Genomic DNA, 27,054 nt, shown 5'->3' with positions numbered 1-27,054 from the left:
TTAATAAAAAAGAAGAAAAAATAGCCAGTATGATTATGAGTATAGTGAGTGCTTTAAAAGAGTGAAGGGTAGCCATTTTGTCAGACCACTTCAAGTTTATTTATTTTAGTTATTTATTGTATTTGTATACCGCCCCATAGCTGAAGCTCTCTGGGCAGTTTACAGCAACTAAAAACATCAAAAACAAACATACAATTTTAAAGCACATCTTTTAAAAAGAATTTAAAACACAGTTTAAATTTTTTAAAACAATTTAAAGCAATAAAGTTATCTCTTTATTTCACCCTTTAGCAAGAAACACCCAATCCTGCTCTAATTATAATCACTGCAGAATAAACAAACTCTTACTTCTTACTGCATGCAAACAAACTTGCTTCTTTATTGCTGGCTGGGTAGACAGCACAACTGAAACTGAAAAGCAGAACAAAGGAAAATCCAAGAGGTGGAATCTAAGTCTAGCCCATACTACAAAGTTCTAATATTTAACTCTTCAAGGGTCATGTTACTATACAGGCTGTTTTTTTCAGGATCACTTAAGTAACTATAGGGTGATTGTGATTATGAAAAATCCACCCTCAGTCAGGGAAAGTCTTGAGTGATCAGACTTCTGTGGGCTCTTCCAGATGAGGCGGCTGTTGTGCACAAACCCTTCATTATTTTCAGAGGGTTCTGTTCTTAAATTGCTCCTGTTCTTAAAACAAGCTATAATTCTTTAAATGGAGGTTGTCATTGCCTGTCATGTCACAAATTAAAAAGAAGACAATTTCCCCCCAAAATTGGGGTGGGTGGGTAAAGCACAACTCTAGTGGGGGAGTGCCCCTATTTGCCCCACCTCCTGGCTATAGGCCTGCTCATGGTGAAGGCTGGATAAGAAGGCCTGTAAATAAATAATGCCTTGGCAAGCTGTGCACTCTGCAGTATCAGAAATAGTATACCTATGAATATCAGTCACTGGGAACTGCAGCTGAGGTGAGTGCTGTTGTGCTCAGATTCTGCTTGTAGGCTTTCCAACGGCATCTGGTTGGCCACTGTGAGAACAGAGTGCTGGACTACATGAGCCTGGTCTGATCCAGTGGGACTCATTTATTAATTTATTTACTGCATTTATATCCCACCTTTTCTCCAAAGAGCTCAGGGTGGTGTACATGGTTCTCCCCCTCCTCATTTAATCCCCACTTCGAGCAGGGCTGGTGCCAAACTGCTATGGGCCCTTGGACACCAGACGACGACAGCCTCTCTCCCCCTCCCGTGCGCATGTCCACACTTTAATAACCCAGTCGTGCTACTTCTTGTGTTGCTGCATCAGTCTGCATGTCCGCTGATGCGTTGTTGCCCCCACTTGGGCGATGGCAGGCATGCGGTGATACAAAAGGTGGCACAACCGGGCTTGTTTAAGCATGCACCCGCTGCATGTGCATGTGGGGGTAGTGTCACCTGGGAAAGTAGAGCTTCTGCTTTGCAAGCTGTGCCACCATCTGGTCATGACCCACAACCCATTGCTGGTGGGGATCACAGAACGGGAGCTCCACCCTCTCAGCCAGGGAGGTTCTCACTATAAGCCTGTGAGGTAGGTAGGCTGAGAGGCAGTGACTGGCCCAATGTCAATCAGTGAGCTTCATGGCTGAATGAGGATTTGTACCCTCATCTCCCAGGGCCTAGTCCAACATTCTGACCACTACACTATACTACTCCATGCTGTTCTTCAGCACATGATCTTTCCTATCTTTCCAGCTCTTCACAAGTTGAAGGGCAGAGCAGATGGGAACCCCTCTATTTGTGGAGTTCCCTGGGTGATTTTGATTTCCCTGCGAATGAATACACAAAAGGGGTTCAAGCTGCTTTTCAGTCCAACAAGACATGGCTTTTCCCTAAAAAGTATAACCACACAGCAATCAAGGATTGAAAGGCAGCAGGAATTTCAAAAGGTGGTAAACTTCTGAACACCGGATGCTGGGAATGAACATCAGGGGAAATATACTGAATTCTTTCATAGTTCCCAGAGGAATCCTGAATGTTTATTGCTCGAAACAGAATACTGGCCTTGCCAGACCTTTGGTCTGATCGAGTAAGGCTCTTAAGCTTTTTTTGGGAGACTGAGAACACACTGTTATTTATTATTCAGTTTCTAAACGTCAGGATAAAAGTTGTCCAAGAGACTGGAGAAGACCTTCCCAGACATCAGGCAACCTCTTTATGCAACAAGTCCACAACAGTGGAGCACAGAGAGCTGTTGTTGGTGCCTGATCCATAGGCCTGCAGCCTGATTAGCTTTTGGAAGCCTATTTTCCCTGTTCGGAGAAGCTTTCAATTTGTTAAGTGTGTACTGTCATAGTTTTAGATAGTGGTGCCTGGGGGCTTCATGTCAGCAGAGCAGTGGACAGCTCCTTGAAAGTTCAGACTAAGACTTGGAGTGAATTCCACTGTCCCACTGACATGGAGCCCCCAGCCACCACTGATTGTAGATTATGATATGTTTTGTATTTGAGCAGTGACTTTATCAGTGAGCTATTCTGGAGTAATGTTTAGAATACTAGGACCACAGAGCTGGGTTCAAATCCCCATTCAACCCAAAAGCTAATTGGGTGGCCCTGGGCTAGTAACTGTCTGTCAGCTTAACCTATATCACAAGATTACTGTGAGGATAAGAATCATATATATTATTCTGTGCTGCTTGGGAGAAGAGTAAGATAGAAATGTAATCAATAGATGATTGTATTAAACTTGCTTGTTAATCTTTTCTTAATTTTGAGATTAAAGGTTTAATTAAAATGCATTTATTTATAAAATTTCCTAACATTTTAGAGCATTATTGTGTGTAGTATTACATTTTAAAGGTGCTATTAATCAGTAATGATACATGGAATGTATTTTTAAAACCTTCATACTGCTATGAACAGAAATATGACTATTTACTCAGCTGTATGAAAATATTCCCAGTCCAGCAACTGCTCTGTTAATGAGGACAACTCAAGAAGATTGAAAGTTACACATGATTTTGTACTCTTGTGTCAAACCATAAGGTACCCATTTTTTATATTTAAGGACCAGTAGTTCTTACAAAGGTTGGCCCTTTTCAGTGTAGCTCTTCCATGTCTTGAAGATACATAAATTGAGATGGCTTGTGTGTAAAACTGTTGGCTGCAGACTAGGGAATGGATTTACATCTTATCAGGGAATTCTCTTCACCCTATATTGCTCTGCTTTAGGGGAGGTAAACCTCAGGCCTGGGGGCTGACTGCAGCCCTCTAGGCCTCTCTATTGGACCACACCTGTCGCTGGCTCTGCTTCGAGAGTTTTTGCCTGGCTGGATTGGGTCCTTCAACTCTGATAATGCTTGCCTGAACAGAAGATATAGAGGTGTGCACAGCATGCTGGATCTACCTGGAACACCATCTCCTTCACAGTTTAGGATTTGGAAGTTGCTAGAGTTTAGAATCCCCTAAAAACTAACTGTGGTATGGTTTAATGACTGAAAAACTAAATGGAGTGTCTTTTTGTCAGAGTGATTGGCATTCAAAATGGCTATATATCAGGATCAGGAACTCCTTCCTGGGATACAGCTGATGTGAAATAGCACTTAATGCAATCTGCACACAATTTTGAGGCCAGGCATGCTGAACTCAGCCTACCAGATGTGTAATGCAGGCTTGCCTGCCAGTTGCTTGGCAGTCCCCCATGTTTTACACTCCCAGGCAGACAGCTGAAATAGGAAGTTGATCAAGTCCCTGGTGGGCTACAGGGCTGCATTTAACTTGGGAGAGGGCAGTCACAAGTTGTGTAGGCTTAATTTAGCATTTGGGAGTATTTGACGCATGACAAACAATGCTATTTAGTGTTTGACAGTATCTCATAACTGGTGTGCAATAATGTCAAATAGGGTTGAACTGTTTAGTTTAGTAATATGCAGATATATAGTACTTGACAGTATTTGATAGCTGACATGTAACCAATTTTGGCAGTATTTGATGTTGCTGGATGGCATGCAATGGCATTTAAATAAATAAATTTAGTGTTAGAAAGCTGGCAAGTCTCTCTCTCTCTCTCTCTCTCTCTCTCACACACACACACACCCACACACAGGGACTCCAAAACCCACACACTTGCAAATGCACCCCCCAGACACTCACAAATGCATTCCCCAATGCCTCCCAGCACCCCAATCCCATTGCCAACCCCATTCGCAATTCCCCCAGTGCCTCCAAGCATTGGCACATGCTGGCTGCCATGGGCGTACTAATGCTCCTTGCCTGTTCCTGCACTGCATCACTGCCCCACAGCCTGAGCTGCCCCACACAGCTGCTTCCCCATCGACAAATGGTGCCACTATGCAGCTCTGCATAGCACATCTAAGCTGCCTCCCCACCTAGGGCATTTACCTGTGCCCCACCCAAGCTGTTGCTGCCACTGCCACTTACCCCCCCATCTGCTTGCCCTCCCCCCTGACTGTTTGCCTGCTCACTCCACACATGCCCACTCCCCATGCCTTGCTTGCTTGTCTGCCCCACAGCCACCCACTCACCTTGCTCACCCTACACCTGGCTACCCCACTTGGTTGCCCGTTCCCCTGCCAGCCATCCTTGCTTCCTTTACACCCTTGCCTTGCTTGCTGCCATGCCGCACCTTCACATGACACTGCGTGACAGCATGGCGGCTTAAGGAAATATATAGATATACGCTCTTGCTCTATGTATGAGACTTTTATGTAATTTATCTCTGTAAATGTCGTTTGCTGTGAGCACCTTCAATAAACAAATTTGAATATATATATATAAAAGATAGTAAAAATCTTATGAAAGTAGTTATCCTGTCAAACTGTGATCCTATACACATTTATCAAGGAGTCAGTCACATTTAATTCTATGGGCTTTACTTTTGAGTAGATATATAGGATCACACCTGAAGTTTAAGTACTGCTTTGCGTCAAATTCATTCACCCCAAGTGCTCATCTCAACAGTGAAATAATTAAGAACTATTACAATATACATGTATTCTAGATTTGCAAAGAAAGCTTAAAAGTGCAATCAACTAAAAAGACATTGGTAATTATAATATATGCTATTACTGAGATGTGTGTGTTGAAAGGACAGCACTGTCACTTTTAACTTTGAGTCACACTGGAGTCTTTAATACTTTCTCAGCAATGCTATCTTTTGGGGGTTTGTTCCTGCTGTTACAATTACCTCAAAAATCCATTTTAGGGATGGATGATTGGAGCACAACCCCTAAAAGCAGTCTTTGTAATTAACCTAGATAAATCAAGCAAAACACATATTTATAATGCCATTAAAAACCCAGATTAGCCTGAAAGAGCTGCTTATTTTAAAGAAAATAATCCTCATAATATTGCATAATCTTAAAGTGTCACTTTCACTATCTTGCATGAAAATAATGAACCAAAACTGTTCCGCTCCCCAACTTCTATTGTACTGGCACACAGCTGCACAATAAATATCATATGTAAGAGATGACAAAGGGTGAGATTAAAAGAAATCCTGGTTTTGTTTTTGGATTGCCCTAGGATATCCTAACAAAAAAACTTCTTATCAACCTTAAAAATGACTGCCTTAGAAAGCATGCATATGCTTCTGGCTGTTCTCTGAACAGGTTATAAAAGCTTATCATTACAATTCTACATCCTACCAAAATATGGTTCTTCAGAAAGCGTTGTCATTCAACCTGAACCTGTGATGCACAAATCATACGAAGAGACATACTAGCCCTTACATACACACTATATAAAATGAGAGCATTTAAATTTAAGCTAATGTCAGTAGAACAATGTGACTTGGCTCTATAGCAGTATAGAGGTGGTAGTGCTTGGGGACAAGTGCTTTTTTCAGAGTTGGAAGTGATATGATAAGACCTTGTCCATGGTGTGAATGCTCATACACCAGTCATCATTCTGATTTCACAGGTTTTGCACATTTTCAGACATGAAGGTGCTTTGATAGAGGTACTGCTTCCCATTGGTACGCATGTTCACATTTTATGTTCTATTATTTATAGCAGAGATGGGAAACCTCTAGGCCAAGGCACTAGATGTGGCCTACTACAGCTTGCTGTAGGAAAGGAGGGGGAAGAGAGCAAGAGATATAACAACCATAGAAGATCCCAAGAAGATCTTTGCAAGTGTGGATCAGTCCAATTGATAGCTGACCTGATCTGCACTTTCAAATGTGTCCCTTGGGCCATTGACCAAGAGAAAAAAAAGACTGATTATATGGTCCCTCATTGATTTTTTTTCCTGTGGGTCAATCAAAAAAAGGAATCCAACCCAACTGATGGTGTCTCGTCAAATAGATTTTAGAGATTTCTGAAGCACCAAAAATGTCTAAGAATAAGGAAGTTAGTATGTGGGCACACATGTTCAGTCTATGGTCATTCAGATTTTTGAAGCATTGCAAAACGTGTCTGACCATATACCATGGTGAGAGATAGAAAAAAATAAGGTTCTGTCTCTGAAGATTTGCTTCCTCATTTCTTCTCTAGATGCTTTTCAGAGTTTCACAGATCTGCAAAACTCATTTGACCACATACAGCAGTGGAACCTGAAAACCAACATGTAGCTTTACAACATCTTCTAAATGATACTGTCAAATGAAATCCATAAATCCAGCTAAAGTTAAACATATTCTTCTGCATCTTATAAAAGAGCAAATGAGCAGAGGAAGGGTCATAGATCAGTGGGTAGAGAACATGCTTTGCATGAAAAAGGTAACAGATTCAGTCCTTGACACCTCCAGACAGGACTGGGAAAGCCTCCTGTCTGAAACTCTGGAGAGATGATGCCCATTAATACAGACGATAGGTGGTTAACCTGAGGCCCTGCAGATGTTGCTAGATTTCAACTCCCATCAGCCTCAGCCAAGATAGTCAATGGTTAGGGAAAATGGTAGTTGTAGTCCAACAACATCTGGAAAACTACATGTTATTGTGATGATAAATGTGGGCATCATGATTATGATACCTGAACATTCCCTTCCTTAAATGCAAAAACTGTTCAATGTAGTGTTTCCAAGGAGTCTAGATGCTATGTTGGAGAAAGTCAACAACAAAAGAATGTTTGCCTTCAGTTGTTCCCCTTGGAATCACACATCAAATTAGTCTGTCCCCAGATTTCAATGTGGGCCCTTGCAACATCCTCATGAATTTACAGCAAGTCTCATTTTGTTTGGGTCTGACATCATTCTTATGGGATATAACTAAGCACATAGAAGAACAAGCCTTGCTGAAGCAGAGCCAGCATGGCTTCTGCAAGGGAAAGTCCTGTCTCAGTAACCTATTAGAATTCTTTGAGAGTGTCAACAAGCATATAGATAGAGGTGATCCAGTGGACATAGTGTACTTAGACTTTCAAAAAGCGTTTGACAAGGTACCTCACCAAAGACTTCTGAGGAAGCTTAGCAGTCATGGAATAAGAGGAGAGGTCCTCTTGTGGATAAGGAATTGGTTAAGAAGCAGAAAGCAGAGAGTAGGAATAAACGGACAGTTCTCCCAATGGAGGGCTGTAGAAAGTGGAGTCCCTCAAGGATCGGTATTGGGACCTGTACTTTTCAACTTGTTCATTAATGACCTAGAATTAGGAGTGAGCAGTGAAGTGGCCAAGTTTGCTGACAACACTAAATTGTTCAGGGTTGTTAAAACAAAAAGGGATTGCGAAGAGCTCCAAAAAGACCTCTCCAAACTGAGTGAATGGGCGGAAAAATGGCAAATGCAATTCAATATAAACAAGTGTAAAATTATGCATATTGGAGCAAAAAATCTTAATTTCACATATACGTTCATGGGGTCTGAACTGGCGGTGACCGACCAGGAGACCTCGGGGTTGTAGTGGACAGCACGATGAAAATGTCGCCCCAGTGTGCGGCAGCTGTGAAAAGGGCAAATTTCATGCTAGCGATGATTAGGAAAGGTATTGAAAATAAAACAGCCGATATCATAATGCCATTGTATAAATCTATGGTGCGGCCGCATTTGGAATACTGTGTACAGTTCTGGTCGCCTCATCTCAAAAAGGATATTATAGAGTTGGAAAAGGTTCAGAAGAGGGCAACCAGAATGATCAAGGGGATGGAGCGACTCCCTTACGAGGAAAGGTTGCAGCATTTGGGGCTTTTTAGTTTAGAGAAAAGGCGGGTCAGAGGAGACATGATAGAAGTGTATCAAATTATGCATGGCATTGAGAAAGTGGATAGAGAAAAGTTCTTCTCCCTCTCTCATAATACTAGAACTCGTGGACATTCAAAGAAGCTGAATGTTGGAAGATTCAGGACAGACAAAAGGAAGTACTTCTTTACTCAGCGCATAGTTAAACTATGGAATTTGCTCCCACAAGATGCAGTAATGGCCACCAGCTTGGACGGCTTTAAAAGAAGATTAGACAAATTCATGGAGGACAGGGCTATCAATGGCTACTAGCCGTGATGGCTGTGCTGTGCCACCCTAGTCAGAGGCAGCATGCTTCTGAAAACCAGTTGCCGGAAGCCTCAGGAGGGGAGAGTGTTCTTGCACTTGGGTCCTGCTTGCGGGCTTCCCCCAGGCACCTGGTTGGCCACTGTGAGAACAGGATGCTGGACTAGATGGGCCACTGGCCTGATCCAGCAGGCTCTTCTTATGTTCTTATGATATATCAATGAAAATGTAAATGTACTGCCTTCAAGTCAATTCCGACTTATGGTGACCCTATGAATAGGGTTCTCATGAGTCTGAGAGGCAGTGACTGGCCCAAGGTCACCCAGTGAGCTTCATGGCTATGTGGGGATTCGAACCCTGGTCTCCCCGGTTATAGTCCAACACCTTAACCACTACACCACACTGGCTGTCATATCAATGAAGAGTGGGCCTAACCTGCATGTAATGGTGACGTAGACCAGTGCTTTTAATAATCTGTCTGCCCCAATCATATATAAAGTTTGGAGGTGTGATTTATACAGGCTGGCCCCACTTATACAGCGGGTTCCGTTCCGGACCCCCGCCGTAAAGCAGAAATCGCCGTAAAGCGGAACCCCATTGGATATAATGGGGCGCGTCGTGCGAAAATGACATGAAAATGCTGCAAAACGGCAAAATTGGCTTTTAAAAAGTGAAATCAAAGCTGCCGTATTAGCAGTTCGCCGGGAAGCGAAGCGCCGGTAAGCGGGGCTCTACTGTAGCGGGGTATGTGAGAGTGTAACAGCTGGTATAGCACAGTGGGAAGGAGAGCCTGGCTGCGAGTCCAGAGACTGTGAGTTCAAATCCCTGCTTGTGTCTCCTGGGTGTCAAGGGCCAGCTAAAGATCACCCTACAGTGAGTGGCTCAGGGGTTATGTGCCCTGCCACCTGTGTAGCCGTGGGCAAGCTGCATAGTCCCAAGTAGCCCAATTGCCCCCCAGCTGGCAGTTGTGGACAAGGAAGGGGCTGGCTTGTACAGCTATGGCAAGCTGAGCAGGCCCTAGCCAGCTGGGGAGGACTAGCCTCAGAAGGAGGCAATGGTGAACCCCCTCTGAATACCGCTTACCATGAACACCCTATTCATAGGGTCACCGTAAGTCGGGATCGACTTGAAGGCAGTCCATTTTCATGTGAGAGTGTGGAATGTTGAACCCTCTCCCACTCACATATTACTTGCTGACAACTGTTTTCATCTTTCAAATATTTTACTTCCCATCTAGGCTCACCTGTAATATAAGAATGTGGCTAAGTAAAGAATGACATCTAGGGACAGACTGTGGACACTGGGTGTTTAAGTCACGGGTAGGGGTGAGTTATGGGTACTTCTTACCCATATACATCTTTTCCTCTTCATATTGGATCCACACTCTCAGCTTTATAAATGACTGGGTCAGACGTGTTTTATGACAAATCCTTAACTGCCATAATATTTTAAAGAAAATTTATACACCACTTGATTGTAAATACAGCCTCCAGTCTAAGGGGTATACATCATGTGTAGTTTGTGTATTTAAGACCTGAGCAAGTCCTGACTCAAAAGTATTTGCTGTGAAAATAACTTTATGATGAAAGAAGCCATGCTTATGGACTATTAAAAAGCAGCTAAAGTGCTGTTATTGAAGGATGGTTTAGATGTGTGTGTTTGTTAATTTCATAGAATTTTATACATATGCATTGGAGAGTGAGGAGTAGTGGTACCTTTAAAATGATGTAAATATGGTGCCAGATTGATCCATAACTTGGAAAAATTTGAATAGTTTGTTTGATAGCTATATTATGAATGTAGATTTTCTTTGATGGACTTGATTTTATATAGATGCTTTTGTTTTTATATGCTTTTGTTTCATTTATCAGCACTGACAAATTATTTTATTTGAAGAATAAATCGGAAGTCAATATTCTTTCTTTTATATATATATATATATATATTTCTTTTTGTATTGTACTAGTTATTGATTTGTGTTGTTTTCTTTTTGTATTGTTTTGGTTTTGAAAATTGGAATAAAAATTAATTGAAAAAAAAAAGAATTTATTTTAGGAGGAAAAACATCAAATGGACGGTGAATTAGTGTAACGCTTTAGAGTGGTGTAAACAGAGTACAGGACATATTGGAGAGACCCTGGGTCCAATTCCTACTTTGCTACAAAATTCGTTGGGAGATCTTGGGCCTGTCATTATGACTCACTCTAGATGTTATGGTATCTGATCCAAGTCCAAGTTTCGTAGGAAGATAATCTGGCTGGTTAGGTCTGATCTTAACAGCAAAACAGCTGCATGGGTAAGGAATGTGGAACCCTCACCCCAGCTGCTGCCTACCTTCCTGCAATCCCTCCTCATGTGCTTTTCCCATAGTCAACCTCACTTCCAGTACCTGAGCTCAGCTGAGAAAGAAAAAAAAACCCAGAATATGTAGAGGTAAGCCAAAGAGCTTTAGAAACACCTGACAATACTCCTTTAAATCTGGACTCCTCACTTTCTAGGTGAACAGAACAGATGTGGGTCTGTCACATGTCTAATCTGGCCCTATTTCTCAGCCTAGCCTACATCAGGATAATTGGGGGTAGGGCTTGTACTCTGTCATGAATGATCTGGTGGTTGGCCAGGATTGAAATGTAGTAACCAAGTACTAAATAAATAGTAAGCAAATGGTAAAAATACAACCTCAAACCTCTTATAACTCAAATGGAACCTCAAACCTCTTATAACTCAAATTTTAGGAACAAACTGTATAAAGCTGAAAATATAAAATGTCTAGGAACCAGTATCAATTTATTAAGGAACCCTTAAAACTAGGTATCCGTGACTTCTCTGGCCCTGTCACATGACAGAACATCTGCACTCCAGAGATCAGCACAGGCCAATTGAGATTTTAGGGCTATAAATTTAATTTATAATCCTCAGTGTTACATGTTGTTGTATTACATAGACAATTATATTCAGAAGTGTTCACTGAATTTGGATTACTATTTTCATATGCCTGTATCAAGACAGCACTTTCCTATAAATTTGGCGACAGGAACTCCTTGACATTTGCTGAAGATTGAGATGCTAGTCTCTAAAAATCAAGTTAAATATCATAAGCATGAATACCAAACAACAACAGGCACTGAGACAAAAACAATATAATAAACTCTGTTGAGGCCAAACTCTGCCCTGCTATTTTGTGCAAATGACACATTAATTACTATCAGCACTTTTTTTGTAGAATTGGCTATGATTTAGAAATCAAGTATTTAAAAAATGAAGTGTTGAAGATTTGATGGTTATGGCCTAAGATATTTCCCTATATTAACCAAATATTTTCATAAATTCACATTAATAAAGTTGATAAATGAGGCATGATCTATTAGCCTGCGTCTGTCTAAGCACGTAAGCATTTGGTTATCTCACAGCATGTGAAGTTTTTAGATTAGGAAGCAGTGAACATGTTTCAGCCAAAGTTAAGCTCTTTTATGTTCCATTGATTTCAGTGTAAGAGTGAAGTTTGTGCTTAAATCTCTCCCATTTAAATCAGTGGGGCTAAAAAATGCTTAACTCTGGTTGGATCATGCTCATTGTATATATTTGATATATTTAGAACAAAAGTGATGACAGTTTGGAAGGGAATACCATAGTTAGGTTTTGACAGAAACAAAGAATCAAAGCAGCAGCAAAATGACATGGGAGAAGCAGAAAACCACTATAGATATTTGTCAAAATTCCTAGAAAATAGGAAACTATGTATTTATCTACTTTGACATTTTCACCCCCCTTGTCTTAAAACCAGGGCAGCTTCCAACAGCTAAAACAATCTATATAAAAAGATAAATATGATACATAATGAAAGTGAGATTAAAATATTGCAATTTAACAAATCAACATCTCTTCACATTCCACTTCTATGGTAGATTAAAAGGTTGCTTAAATAAGAATGGCTTAGCTGGTCTCAAGATGACAAGTAGTGATTTTTTCTCCTAAGAAAGGAGTCTGAAAGAACTGAGGCCATAACTTTTAAGGCTTCTTAGTTGATGCTGTAGCTCAGTGGTAGAACATCTCCTTTGCATGCAAAAGGTCCCAGGTTCAATCCCTGGAGAGAACTGCTGCCAATCAGGGTAGACAATACTGAGCTAGATACTGAACAAAACTTAGCTAGATGACCCAATGGTATAAGGCAGCTGCCTATGTTCCTAAGGATTTGGGTAAAGAGTTTGAAACTGCTGGTGCAATAGTTTCCTCCACTCATCAGTAGGTACCTTAGCATTAAGTGTAATTTAACTGCAAGGAAACCTTCCCAGCTGATGGCTGAGCAACAACAGATGGTGGGACAAAGAATAGGAAACAGCCCCCACCATGGTACCCTCCTTGGTAAGATTTTACAGCAGGAGTGAGGAACCTGTGGCCCTCCATCAGTCCCAGCCAAGAGTCAAAATGACAGCAGGTGTATTCCAGCAACATCTGGATGGCCACAGGTTCCCCATCCCTGTTTTACAGGCATTTACAGAATACTAGATTAGATGGACTTAATCCAGCAAGGTGGTTCTGTATTGTAATTTCACAAAGGAAGAGAATGTTCTGAGCATGTACAGGTTCTTTATCTTCACTACACGGTACCCATAGCCCACTCTAACATATCTTGAGCATATCACTTCCAAACATTCGAGTGCCCTTGGCATATCTTTTTGAAAATTAGTAACCAGAGAGATCTCTGTACTGAGCTGCCAGGACCAGAATTCATGCAATTCTCACAGAACTGGTATTCTGACTTTTTTGACCCATGCATGCTAAGAAGTTGGCCTACGCCATTAAATAAAGGTATGTATTTATGGTCAAATCAAGTGTTTAGTTCTTCATCCATTCATTACTGCTTTTCTTTGAAAGTACATGTCCTGCAGCACAATTATTTGTTTTAAAAATAATTGACAGCCTCCCAGTTTAATGAGAATCAAGTGTTTCTCCCCCACACTGAGATGAGAACTGAATAATATCCGCATTCTCTCTGGAACAACAGCTCTAATTCCTACCCCAGGACATTAATCAGAGAACTTTGCAACTGATAGAACTGCCACCCCAGCCCCTGTGCTTTTAACAGCTTGGGTATAGGCTTAAATCCAACAAATGAAGCTTTCCCCATCACTGTATTTTGCAGTAGAAAAAGGCAAAAAGCCTCAACGAGGAAATAAGGTGGCAACCATACCCAGTGGGAGGTGAGTGAAAGCATTATTTCGAATCCAAAGGAGTAAACATCTAAGCTTTGTTTTACAGAATCAGGTTTTCACTAGGGATATTGAGAGGCGATACGATAACCATATAGGACCACATAGATTTTGGAGCAAAATTTGTTTTCTGTTGCTCCCCAGGGTAGGATCTCAACCAATGGGTCCAAATACAAGAGAAAGAATGGATAAGTTAGGAAGGAATTCCTGATGGTTTGAGCTATTTGGCAATGGAGCAGACTGTCTTTGGAAGTGGTGGACCCTCCTTGGTTAGAGGTTTTGAAACACAAACCAATCTGCTTCAGGGATGCAGACTTATCAGGGATGTTGTAGCCACCTATCAGGGATGCTACAGCAGTGCATTTCTGTATTGGCAGGGAGTTGGACTAAATGATCTTTGAGACCCCCTTCAGCTGTATGATTCTATGGCATAACATCCATTGACAAAAAAGAAGAAAAGAGAGAGAAGCCATTGCTTACATGGTAATGCAATTATTACCTGAGGAAGTTTTAAGGCTAAGCAGCTGCATTTATTTAGGCAAGCAAATCATAGCCTCAGGAAGTAAGGCAGGGCTGAATAACAGGGAGGGTCTATTAAGCAGGAAGGAAGTCTCTGGAATCTTGAATGACTGCCACCATCTCACCTGCATTGGGCTTGTGTGCTCCTCCTTCCTCAAACAGAGGCCTTCTGCAGCAATCTGTCTCTGACTGACTACTGATCATCAATACTGACTACCCCACTGCGGCAGGGGGAAGGGGATGAGGGCAGACTCCTATGGCCCCTGTCTGGTTGCATCTGCATAAGCATTGGTCTTACGCCCTTCCCTCAGGATTAACAAAGCCCTCTGCCCTCAGGTTGCCATGGCTTCCCCCAGTGCTGAGCGTTTCGAAGCCAAAAGGAAGCTCCTCTTTAAGAAGAGGGATCAGATCTGTGGGCATCCGTATTAATTCTGGACAAGTGCAACAAATAAGCAAGATCCCCTGCATGGATAACTAGGCTTCTGTTTCCAGGATGAAGGACATGGGGGGTGTTGTGTGTGTGTGCGTGGCAAAATAGCAGCTCTCCCAACCTTGTGTTGATAACCATAGTTGCCTGCCTTGGTGTCTTGAGAAAACATCGCCTCTCACTTCCGATATATACGGCTTTCCCTTTTGCCCAAGAAAGAGACAGGCGTTTGCTATGTGAAAGTCCTTTCAAGGTGTGTGCGGCTGGTTGCCCAACCACCAAGTCTTCATTTCCCCTGGTACCCACCGCACCCTTCACTGCAATATCAGTTTTCTCCAGTATAAAGCAGTCCTACTGCAGACTCAGACTTCTAAAAAGTCAGAGAGAAAGAGAGCGAGCGAAGGAAAGAAATAAATCTGAGAGCTGGTGAGGGGACTTGAGAGCCGAGCCGTCGCACGTTTCCAGATGACACTAAATTAGGGAATTTAAATGAGGGACTGGAGATAAACCTTTCTTGGTAGAAATTCCGAAAGCGTGGCGAGTAATCCTCTCCCTCCCCGTTCCCCACCCTGAAGTTCTGAGTGCCGGAGAGCTCTCGGGAGCACCGCAATGGACCGCTTTTCAGATGCAGAGGCAGGGAGGGTGCGGTGCAGGGGTGTGGCTGGGGGGGTGTTGAGTCTACAGGCGCGGCGGCGGGGAAGCTTCTGCTGGCCATCAGACAGAACAAAAACAAGGTCGCCGGAGGCATTGCAGCAGGTGGGGCAGTTGTAGCGGGGGGAGAAGGAAGAGGGAGATACTCATAATCCAGTGACCTACTTTCTCTCTCTCTTTTTTTGCACAATCGGACGGCAAAATAATCAGCCCATAGAGATGAAGGGAATCGGAGAGGTTGCTGCAGAAACAAGTAACTGGAGAGAGGGAATCAAAGAGATGACGAGAGTAACAGCAGTATTTGGAAAGGGTGAAGGGCATTTCTCTTTGATGGTCTCCAGCGCCTTCTTTTCTCACCCTCGCCAGCTGGAAAAAAAAAGGGGGGGGGAGGTAATTCCCCAGTGCGCCCATGACTAGGCGGCGGCGGCGGCGGCAGTAACCACGGCATGGGTGGGGTCGTTCTGCATTGTGCTGGGCTGCTGGAGTCCCTGCAGGTGCGCTCTCGCCGGGAACGCCCGGAGCAGCGGCTGAGTGAGAGCCTCACACAAAGGAAGCCAAGGCGACGGCAACCCTAGATCCCCACCCTCGCCGAAGAAAGCCTTCCATCTTTAACACAAAGAAACGACAAGGCAGAGCAACCCAATTCAAAGTCCTCTCTCTCCCCGCTCCCCGCCTTTCGCCCAGAAGATCGTCAGATTTAACGCTGTCTCCATCTAATTCACGTGGCCGGCTAGCCAAAAAGACTGGCCATTGTATTAAACTCGCAGCCCTTCTGGGAAATGATTGCAAATGCCCACTGAAGAGCGGAGCGGGATGTTAGGGGGCATAAACCGAAGAATAACTTAATTCTTTTTGACACACGCCAGTCCCAGAAGTGCCCCGGAATAGGAGCTTCGCATTTATCTGACCCAAAACACTGAAACAGACCACTAGGATTTCAGTCGGATGGCACGTAAATACTCCTGATGAACTAATTTGTGGCTCGGGATGCAACATTATCGAAGTGGTTTTTTCAAAAAAGTAAATCACAGACTTATAAGAAACCCTCACATTCCCAGCTCGTACAGGTTTTAGCTGTAAAAAAAACCCAAAGAGAAGAAATAATAATAATAATAATAACAACAACAGTTTTTCGTTTTATCCGTGCTCATTCAGCACCAAGGACAGCAGCCGGTTTATAGGAAAGAGTGGCTATTACATACAGGCTGAAGACAAAAGAGGTGGTATTATTGTTCCTTACCCATTGCAGTTTTAGCCATTGGGGGTGTACAGACGCTCAGAGGCTGCGAAGGCAAAGAGGTCCAGCTACAGCAGTGTAGAGACAGAGAGAGAGAGAGAGAGAGAGAAGACTAAGGCACTGAGTCAGCAGAGTGGGGCTGTGCGACAGAAAGAGCAAGAGGCAGGAGCCCATGAATAATTATCACTCCTCTATCGAAGCAGATTGGCTCGAGAGGTCCCCTGACATGACTCCTGCAGAACTAGAATCTCCAAGCAGTAAATATTGATCTGTCCGTGGTGATGGAGTATAAAGTGCCAGAAAGCAGTTTGAAATGGAAATTGTCTCTTGCATGTTGTTACACCCCTTTCACTTTCGTTTTGGTGGTACATTCCATGTCAAATGCTTAATGTCTTACATGAAAAGCCTATTGGTCTTGAAATCTCTGGCTGTTGCTACCTGTAAAACATGCACACATGCATTTTAACATATTTATGGTACTAATAGGACAAGGCAGGGGAGAGCATTAAAAAATCACATAGCATTACAGCTGAACTAACATATTTGTGGCAGCAATTCTATCTGTGAGTAAGGCCCATTGAGTGCAGTGAGACTTACTTGTGAGTAAACATGCCTCGGATTTCATGATTTGTGTATTATTAACATAGTTCACTTCTTTGTGTATATTGTGATTGTAAAACTTCTCTAAGTATGATGCATATCAAAAATAGCAGGTAGATGAAAACTGAGAAAAACAAAGTGTGTGATCATCACTGCATATTTCCAAAATAATGATAGAAAACTGGAAGCTTAACATCCATATTAAAGAATATAGAATGAGAAGGCAGAAAAAGTATGAACAATCCCAAATATACTAATGATTCATGTAGTTTCATTTGCTTGTGTATGTGTTTGAGGCTGGCAAAAGAAAAGGGAAATTCATGTGTAAAGTCCATGTGGGTTTCTTTTATGTAGAGTGGTGACAATTGAAGATAAAACTTTATTGTGATGCAACCTCAATGGTGGGATGGATCAGTATTATCCCTTATTCTATTAGTGTGTTAAAAATTGTTAGCTTGGAGGAACATATATGAACCATAGATTTAAAAAGGGAAATAAAAGAAAGAGAAATTCTCTATACTTCATTGTCTTTCAGTATTTTAGTGCTCTCAAAAATATAGGATCATTGCTGCTTTTTAAAAAAAAGACATTCACACATAGCCCAAGTATCCTGCAAAAAACTTTCCAGTGGATAGCAGGAGACAGCAATTTTTAAAAGTTATTTGCTTAAGTTATTATAATATAATTCTCAGTAAAAATGTATTTCAGTTGGCCGAACACTTCTCTTGCTGTCTCTGACACATATATATCCAGTTGACCATAATGATCTGATTTAATTTCTGTTACCATGTTTCCTACCCTTTGCCACCATTAAGCACTAGTGCAGCCATATGGGTCCTCCATGTCTCTGTGAGAGAGATATTCCACCTGCCTTTTCCCCTCCCTCCCTCTGCTCCCCTCTGATCCTATAGAGCAAAAGCACAATTTCTGTTTGGACTTGTAATTAGACTTGCAGAGGGGTGAAATTGGGTAAGATACTGACTGATAGATGGTGAGCTATAAAGGAACAAAGCTTCCATATGAGTGAAGAACTAAAAGCAGTGATGTTTTTGCCTTTGTAGTGTTTAATATCCAAAGTGATGGAAGGAAGCTGCATCCTGAGATTTACCACAACACACATTTCTTTATGGGTGACACAGGATTGTATGGTAGCTATGCTGAAAATAACTGGCTGGAAAGATTTTTCAGGCAGTCCCTGTGTGTCGCCGTTAAGATTTTCATTTTTTAATTTTAAAACATATTTCACCTCTGTATCACTTGAACATCCAAGGCAAGTTATAACAATATCAAAAAGCTGAAAATGCTAAAACCACATTATTATGATTTAAAACAATATCATCCCAGAAAATCTAATAGAGATGTTTTTCAGCATCAGGGTTAGCTGCATGTATCATACTCCAAAAAACACCTGGAACATCTGTGCCTTCACAATACACAGAAAACCAAGAATCAGCAAAGCTTCCCAGGAAGGGGGTTCCAGAGTCTGGATGCAATTGCTGGAAAGCTCCCTATCTTATGTAGCTCTTCTTATGTCATTATGGGCTCTAAAGAACAATAGCAGCACTTTGAATTTGGGCATGTAAGACAAAGAATATGATGTAATATTGGAGTTATATGTTCCATGCAATGAATCCCAGTGAAGAAGTTTGGGTGCATTTTGGCTCAATTTAAAATTCCAAACAGTCTTTCTATGTAAATACACATAGACAGCAGTCTATGGTGGTTACCAGAGCATGTATAGCAATGGCTAGACCAGATGTCTCCAGAATAGGCACAGCTGGCATACCAGCCAACCCTGAAAAGAGGTGTTCTTGGATACTACTGATGCCTGGAGCAGTGCTGGACCCAGAAGCACCCCCAAACTATAAATCTGACTCTTGAAGAGGAATGCTATGTTCTGCAAAATAGCTGTGCTCTATATCTGCTTTCCTGCACCTGCACCTCTGTCTTCAGCTTAAGTTTGCTCTTATTTCACCCTATATTGACTTCAGGCACTGATTTTGTGTCAGAGCAGGATGACAGCTTACAGTATGTTAAGAGGACCGTGGATCTTCTCTTCAAGGCCTTGAGTTACAGCAGGGGAACCTTTTGCAGCTTGAAGCCACATTCCTATCTCAGCAACCATCGGGGGGCCACATGGCAGTGGTGGGCAAGGTCAGAGGTAAAAATGGGCAAAGCAAGAAATGTAAATTTATACCTTTATACCTTAGGGCATGTGGCCTGGAGAGAGTACCAAGAGACAGACAGAGAGGCTGAGAGGGCTACATTTGGCCCCTGGGCCTGAGGTTTACCTAGAGTAACAGGATGCTTTCATGGCTTTAATGGAATGCAGGGGCCATGAAAGCAGTAGACATCCATCATCATTGCAACACTGTACTGGAGAACTCCTTCCCACCTCTCCATGCCAAACATAGAGGCCCTCTTTGAGCCAGGAATTGGCCACATCAGGGATGCATCTTGTAAAGTGTGTGCATCTGGGGACAAACATCTGGTGGTAAAATAAGTTTCAATGGAAAGATGCTTGTGGTTTTCAAAACTGCTCAGGTGGTAAAGAAGGCTAGTAAGAAGGTATATAGAGAGGGGTCTCCTATTTAGCTTAAGCAATTGGAATCAGAAGGGATTGGAGAGTCATTATGGTACTATGGGTATAGTGCTGGATATTGCTGAAAGAGATCTGAGTTCAGATTCCCACTAAAATGTTATGAGTCCCAGGTTCTTGAATACAAATATTCAAACATCAATTATGGAGCAGGAATGAGAAGATAAGGTCCTACTGAGATGGAGAGATCAGATGGTTGATGTCTTTGACATTAGAGCTGCTGGTGCACTGGAAAGTTTTGGGGAGAGCACAGATACTGCTTATCTTTGTCTGAGACCATGTTTGAATTACTGGAGTATAAAAAGGGCTTCTGTGTCTGCAGCTGGAATAAGAGGATGACTTTTGTATCAAGAGCTCCAGACACTGTCTTTGGGTCTCATCAAAATCTTGCTTCTCTGAGCTTCTAAAATTTAGGATAAGAAAGAGAATCCAGCTCACGGTCAGGATGCAGTTTGGAATAGTTGTACTTATCACCTTGTGCCTGCATCACATATAATGTTTGTCTAAGACTTTGATGTTCAGTAAGCAAGCAAGTGGCACTGGAGCTGTTCTTGGTACTGAAACTCCCTGCAGATTTCTAGACTGTTACAGTGCAGTTTGAATCACTTAGCTGAATCATAAGAAAGCTTGCCTCACCACAGCAATGACTGGAATTGGAGAGAGAGAGAGAAAAATGAATCAGAGTCTAGGTTTGGGGAAAATGTTGTGTTGTTTTGTTTCTTTGTTGTTGTTACGTGCCTTCAAGTCAATTACGACTTATGGCAACCCTATGAATCAGTGACCTCCAAGAGCATCTGTCATGAACCACCCTGTTCAGATCTTGTAAGTTCAGGTCTGTGGCTTCCTTTATGGAATCAATCCATCTCTTGTTTGGCCTTCCTCTTTTTTTACTCTCTTCTTCTTTCCCAGCATTATTGTCTTTTCTAGTTAATCAGGTCTTCTCATGATGTGTCCAAAGTATGATAACCTCAGTTTCATCATTTTAGCTTCTAGTGACAGTTCTGGTTTAATTTGTTCTAACACCCAATTATTGGTCTTTTTCGCAGTCCATGGTATGCACAAAGCTCTCCTCCAACACCACATTTCAAATGAGTTGATTTTTCTCTTATCCGCTTTTTTCACTGTCCAGCTTTCACATCCATACATAGAGATCGGGAATACCATGGTATGAATGATCCTGACTGGTGTTCAGTGATACATCTTTGCATTTGAGGACCTTTTCTAGTTCTCTCATAGCTGGCCTCCCATCCTAGCCTTCTTCTGATTTCTTGACTATTGCCTCCCTTTTGGTTAATGACTGTGCCAAAGTACTGATAATCTTTGACAAGTTCCATGTCCTCATTGTCAACTTTAAAGTTACATAAATCTTCTCTTGTCATTACTTTAGTCTTCTTGACATTCAGCTGTAGTCCTGCTTTTGTGCTTTCCTCTTTAACTTTCATCAGCATTAGTTTCAAATCATTACTGGTTTCTGCTACTAGTATGGTATCATCTGCATATCTAAAATTATTGACATTTCTCCCTCTAATTTTCACACCTCCTTCATCTTGGTCCAATCCCGCTTTCTGTATGATATGTTCTGCGTATAGATTAAACTAATAGGGTGATAAAATACACCCCTGTCTCACACCCTTTCTGATGGGGAACCAATCGGTTTCTCCATATTCTGTCCTTACAGTAGCCTCTTGTCCAGAATATAGGTTGTGCATCAGGACAATCAGATGCTGTGGCACCCCTATTTCTTTTAAAGCATTCCATAGTTTTTCATGATCTACACAGTCAAAGGCTTTGCTGTAATCTACAACAGGGTGATTTTCTTCTGAAATTCCTTGCTCCATTCCATTATCTAATGTATTTATTTATTTATTATTTTATTTATACCCCACCCTTCCTTCCAGCAGGAGCCCAGGGTGGCAAACAAACACTAAAAACACTTCAAAACATCATAAAAATACTTTAAAATACATTAAAACAAAACAACGTTAAAAACATTTTAAAAAACTTTAAAAAATCTTTTTTAAAAAATGGTTAAAGACATTAAAAGACATATTACATGCAATTCTAACCCAGACGCAGACTGGGATAGGTCTCAACTTAAAGGGCTTGTTGGCAGAGGAAAGTCTTCAAAAGGCTCCAAAAAGATAGCAGAGATGGCGCCTGCCTAATATTTTAGGGGAGGGAATTCCAAAGGGTAGGTGCCCCCACACTAAAGGTCCGTTTCCTATATTGTACAGAATGAACCTCCTGATAAGATGGTATCTGCAGGAGGCCCTCACCTGCAGAGCGCAGTGATCAGCTGGGTATATAAAGGGTAAGACGGTCTTTCAGGTATCCTGGTCCTGAGCTGTATAGGGCTTTGTAAACCAAAACTAGAACCTTGAACTTGGCCCGGTAGCAAATGGGCAGCCAGTATAGTTCTTTCAGCAGCGGGGTGACATGTTGGCGATACCCTGCCCCAGTGAGCAGTCTCACCACTGCATTTTGCACTAGCTGCAGCTTCCGGACCAACCTCAAGGGCAGCTCCACATAGAGCGCATTACAATAATCCAACCTAGAGGTTACCAGTGTGTGGACAACAGTGGTCAGGCTATCCCGGTCCAGAAATGGCTGCAGCTGTCTTATCAGCCGAAGCTGGTAAAAGGCACTCCTAGCCACAGAGGTCACCTGGGCCTCTAGTGACAAAGATGGATCCAGGAGCACCCCCAGACTACAGACCTGCTCTTTCAGAGGGAGCACAACCCCATCCAAAGCAGGGAACTGACCAATTATCCAAACTCGGGAACCACCAATCCACAGTGCCTCCATCTTGCTAGGATTCAGACTCAGTTTATTGGTCCTCATCCAGCCCACCACCGAGTCCAGGCAGCAGTCCAGGGCTTGCATGGCCTCTCCCGATTCAGATGTTACAGAGAAATAGAGTTGGGCATCGTCAGCATACTGCTGACACCTCACTCCAAATCTCCTGATGACTGCTCCCAAGTGCTTCATATAGATGTTAAACAGCATGGGGGACAAGATGGTACCCTGCGGCACCCCACAGCACAACTGCCAGGGGGCCAAAAGGCAATCACCCAATGCTATTCTATGAAAATGACCCTGGAGATAGGATTGGAACCACTGTAAAACAGTTCCTTCAATACCCATCTCACCCAATGTATGTTTGCAATATGATCTGTGGTGCCTCTTCCCTTTCTAAATCCAGTTTGGACGTCTGGCATTTCTCACTCCATATGTGGTAAGAACCTTTGTTGTGGAATCTTGAGCATTACTTTACTTGCATGGGATATTAAGGCAATAGTTCGTTAATAATTACTGCATTCTCTGGGATCCCCTTTCTTTGGAATTGGGATATGTATTGAACACTTCCAGTCTGTGGGCCATTGTTTAGTTTTCCATATTTCTTGACAAATTTTTGTCAAAATTGGACAGATTCAGTCTCAGTAACTTGTAGCAAATCTGTTGGTATGCCATTTCCAACAAAAGAAATCACTAGCTTATTTCAGAATCTTGCCTCTTTCATTGCATGTCTGAAGCTAGCACTCCTAGCTCCCTTCAGTCACTCTGGAGCATGAAGGCTAAATTTGCTTCCAAAGCTGAACTGGCTTAGAAATAGGAGATGTGGTGCAGAGAGGATGGTCTAGGTGTGAAAGGGATAGACCGACTTCAATTAATTCCTTGTGTAGCACAGTGTGACCTCTGTACAGGTGACCATAAAATAATCAATAATTTTTAATGTCAAGAAAAGAGAGGAGACACTCTCTCCTAAATGTGAAGCTCAGTAGAAAGGAGGTGCAATGAAGGGAATATTGAGTGTATGTGTTTACTTTTAATTTATAGGGAAGGGAGAGAAAATTAATGGCTTCCTGAGTCATGCTAATCCATTGTATATAATGGATCAACACAGATACATGCATTTTGAGAGTCACGATGAGCTCTTGCACTTCAAAATTTACCACTACACCACTGAATTCCTCACACTGAAAAACAACAATACCCTAGTGCTATCATATCATCTTTTATGAGAGCACTAGGGTATTGTCTTTTTTCAGTGTGGGGTTCAGTGTAGGGTTCAATGGTGTAGTGGTAAATTTTGAAGTTCCAGGAGTTCATCATGACAGTCCTAAACTCCAAAAATGCATGCAGCTATGTTAATCCATATTCTCTCTCTCTCTCTCTCTCTCTCTCTCTCTCACTCACTCACTCACACACACACACACACACACACACACACACACACACACACACACACACACACACACACACACACACACACACACACACACACACACACACACACACACACACTTTTCACTCACTTTATAGCCAAGCAGTTCTCAAAAGAGCTTCCAAAGTTTTTTACATACACATCAAAAAGCAGTAGCACAAGGTTCCAGATCAGCCACGCGATTTAACGGGTGGCCTTGTGCCAACCACTGTGTGAACTTATCCTACTTTACAAAGGGATCATGTGACAGTCCAGACCTGTCTCCCACCCCACCCCCTAAGTTATGACATTGACAAATACCATTCTAGCAGATGACAACTTAGCTTTTGCTGTGAACAAAGTACCTGCATTGCCCCTCCACTACACCACTGCTGGGGAAGCTTCCTTCAGCCCTTGGCAGCATGAAGTCCCCCAACCCTAGATCACTCCCTTCCTGTTACTCAGAGGTAGTCCTGCAAAGAGGTAAGATGCAAGGGTCACTTCAAATGGTGGATTTATCATTTGGGGTGGCATTAAGGCTTGTAGAGTGGAAAACAGACAGATGATCCATGCCACTCAACCCACCAAGAAGATTTCCCATGAAAATCCCAGTGAATAAGCAGGAGCAGTAATCTGGAAGTCCACTGATCCTCATGATGCTTCCATGGGAGAACTTCCTGTTGGATCTGGCCAAAGGGAATCAATGCATGTGTGTGTCATTTGGATTTTCTGTGTAAGGCACCAAAACAATTAAGAACCTTTGGCAATTATTGTGGAATCTGGAAAGTGTTTTTCTTTCTTGGTAGGTCCCTATATCCCACACCTGTGAGGTAGCTTGTGGCTGAACATTTACAGAACAGAAGAAGTGTGGTGTTATAAAAAGTCTCTGCTTGAATCATTCACACTCCCCTTCTTTTACTGGTCTATCTGATGAGTCCAACTCCACCCTGAGTAATGCTAGTAGCCAATCACCATACAGATTCCCTAAGTTAATTACACATTGTGTAAAGAAATACCTGATTTTGTGTTCCCTCAATCATCCTTATTATAATATGTGAAAATATTAGAGTATGCAAACCAGAGGATTATTACTATCTACATAGTCTAATGCCACACTGTAAGAATGCATGACAGTCCAGAGACAGCTTCTTTGTTCTCTGGGATTTCTCTGGGAGGAGTAGAAAGGGCAACTTGAGCCAAAAGGGGGAATGGTTTCTCTTGTTGTGGCTTGCTGCACAGATCGAGCATTTCCATATTTGAAAAGAAAATGTGGCAGAGTAACAGGCCACATTATTAACTTGTCAGGCACATGAAAAGCTGCCTGCCCCCAGAGGGAACAGGGAGGAGGTTGCCTGAATACCATAGAGATTTCCATCACCAAAATCTGGGCTCAAGAAATTACATGACAATCAATGTCATGTCAAACCCTTGGCATACCAGTTATTTATGTGGAGTAGTTATCAGGCCCGCTATGGAGCACTCAGGGCAGCAAGATTTTTATACTGAGTTCACATGAATTGTAGAGAAAAAGGGGGTTAAACCTTCAGGATTTGACATTAGAATTGCCTGTTTTTAAATGTTCCTTGTCAATGACTCTCTTCAGATGTTTCAAGAGAGAAGGGGCTATATGAAACTTTGGTAAAGTTAAAATGCATGCATGCATGTATAATGGAATCAGAATTATTTATGTGTTTAAAACTGTTTTGAAATTGTGTTCAGGTAAGAAATTGTTAATAGAATGTTAGTAGATGCAGATGAGGTATGACTGACAGGTGAGAGGGACTGTGTGAGTGAGAATTCAGAGGGCAGTTTTAAAGAGAAAACTGTTGGGGGTTTGACACTCAGAGTTAGGTAGGATTAGGGATCAAGAAGACCACATTGAGTTAGTCTGTGGGTTTTGGGGGAGGATTTCATTGGAATTAGTGGGGTAGGATAGGGACAATAGCAACACATTCATTTACTATCACATTTAACATTTTGTAAATAATAAAGTTTATTTGTTTGATTTAAAATCCCACATGTCAGCTTGTTCAAGAGTGCTACCATACTGAGGTCCTGTTCTGTACCGATACCTATATCAGTTTTAAAGGCAGATTACACCAGTGGTCACCTTTTGAGGAAAAGGTGGTGGGACTGAAGCTTGTGGCTTAGATGGCATCTCTGACCCAGGCTAAGGTGGACTTCCTGTGGATTTCCTGATCCAGGTGTTGGGATTCAGGAGGTGGTAATCCCAGAGACATAGGAACGTCACAGTATGCCTCTGATGTTTTTGTACATTGTCATTTTGGGGAGTATATCTCTCTCAAACATTTGTTCCTGAACAGAGTAATGTCTAATCGCTTTTAAACTACCACATGCTTAGTCAATACACTGAAGATGGCAAATACTAATACATTTCACATATTGCATTTTCCAAATGGAAAGGGTTGAGAGCTAAGAAACAACTTGCAGGTGTAAATATTTTTGCATCCTAGATGATTCTGTGTATTCTGGAAAATAAGAAATCGAGATAATTAGGAATGTTTGGTTGTATAGACATGGAACACATTAGGGATTATGTTGCCAGTACAGATGATCAGGGTAATGTCTCATTGACTCACATTCCAGACTTGGGGTTCTGGGTTCAAATCATGTGGTCCTACTGGCTCTTCTGGCCAAAGAAAGCTGGGTCCCTATACCCTCAAAAGTACTGAGCATCTGGTTGCCATTGTTGGAGACAGAATGTTGGGCAGGATGGACTCTTGGTTTGATTATTGTTTATAAAAGGTTTGAACTGGATTTCTACATTAAAATTATTCAATGTGATGTAAAAACAAGAATAAACCAATATAAAAACATTGTAAGACACAGACCATGCAAATAGTAAACAATGCATTTTATGTGTGTGCAATGTAGCCAAATGGTTTGAGACTCAATGGCCTTATAGGCCCCTTCCAACTCTATGATTCTATGAGACACACAAGAACATTGAGTTAAAAGCAGAGGAGAAAAGCAATGGCTTCACTGAATATATAGAGTCCATTGTGATGGTGCTACATAAAACAATCAAGGCCTTCAAAAGACTGGGAGGTGGAGACTTCCGGGAAGGGTGACTTCGCTTGTGCCTGCTTTTAAGACGGGCTCCCGCCGCAGAAGAAGCTTATTCAGATATAAATCAGTCAGAACATTTTTTTTTTGACTGATGAAATTTCTCC

The 27,054-nt window shown here is 42.1% G+C and overlaps 1 protein-coding gene across 1 annotated transcript in view; it reads right to left on the bottom strand.

Moving 5' to 3' along the window:
* STMN2 (stathmin 2) overlaps positions 1 to 16,574 on the bottom strand; it is a 57,091-nt gene extending 40,517 nt beyond the window's left edge. The window contains exon 1 of the mRNA XM_061606385.1: positions 16,461 to 16,574. Coding sequence (XP_061462369.1) covers positions 16,461 to 16,479 — 19 coding nt within the window. The 5' untranslated portion in view covers positions 16,480 to 16,574. The remainder of the gene's footprint in view (positions 1 to 16,460) is intronic.
* Positions 16,575 to 27,054: the final 10,480 nt, after the last annotated feature.

The sequence above is a fragment of the Rhineura floridana genome, chromosome 1 (assembly GCF_030035675.1).
Source record: "Rhineura floridana isolate rRhiFlo1 chromosome 1, rRhiFlo1.hap2, whole genome shotgun sequence".
NCBI lineage: Eukaryota > Metazoa > Chordata > Lepidosauria > Squamata > Rhineuridae > Rhineura > Rhineura floridana.
Note: the sequence above shows the minus strand (reverse complement) of the source record. Positions and strands in the feature narration are given on the sequence as shown.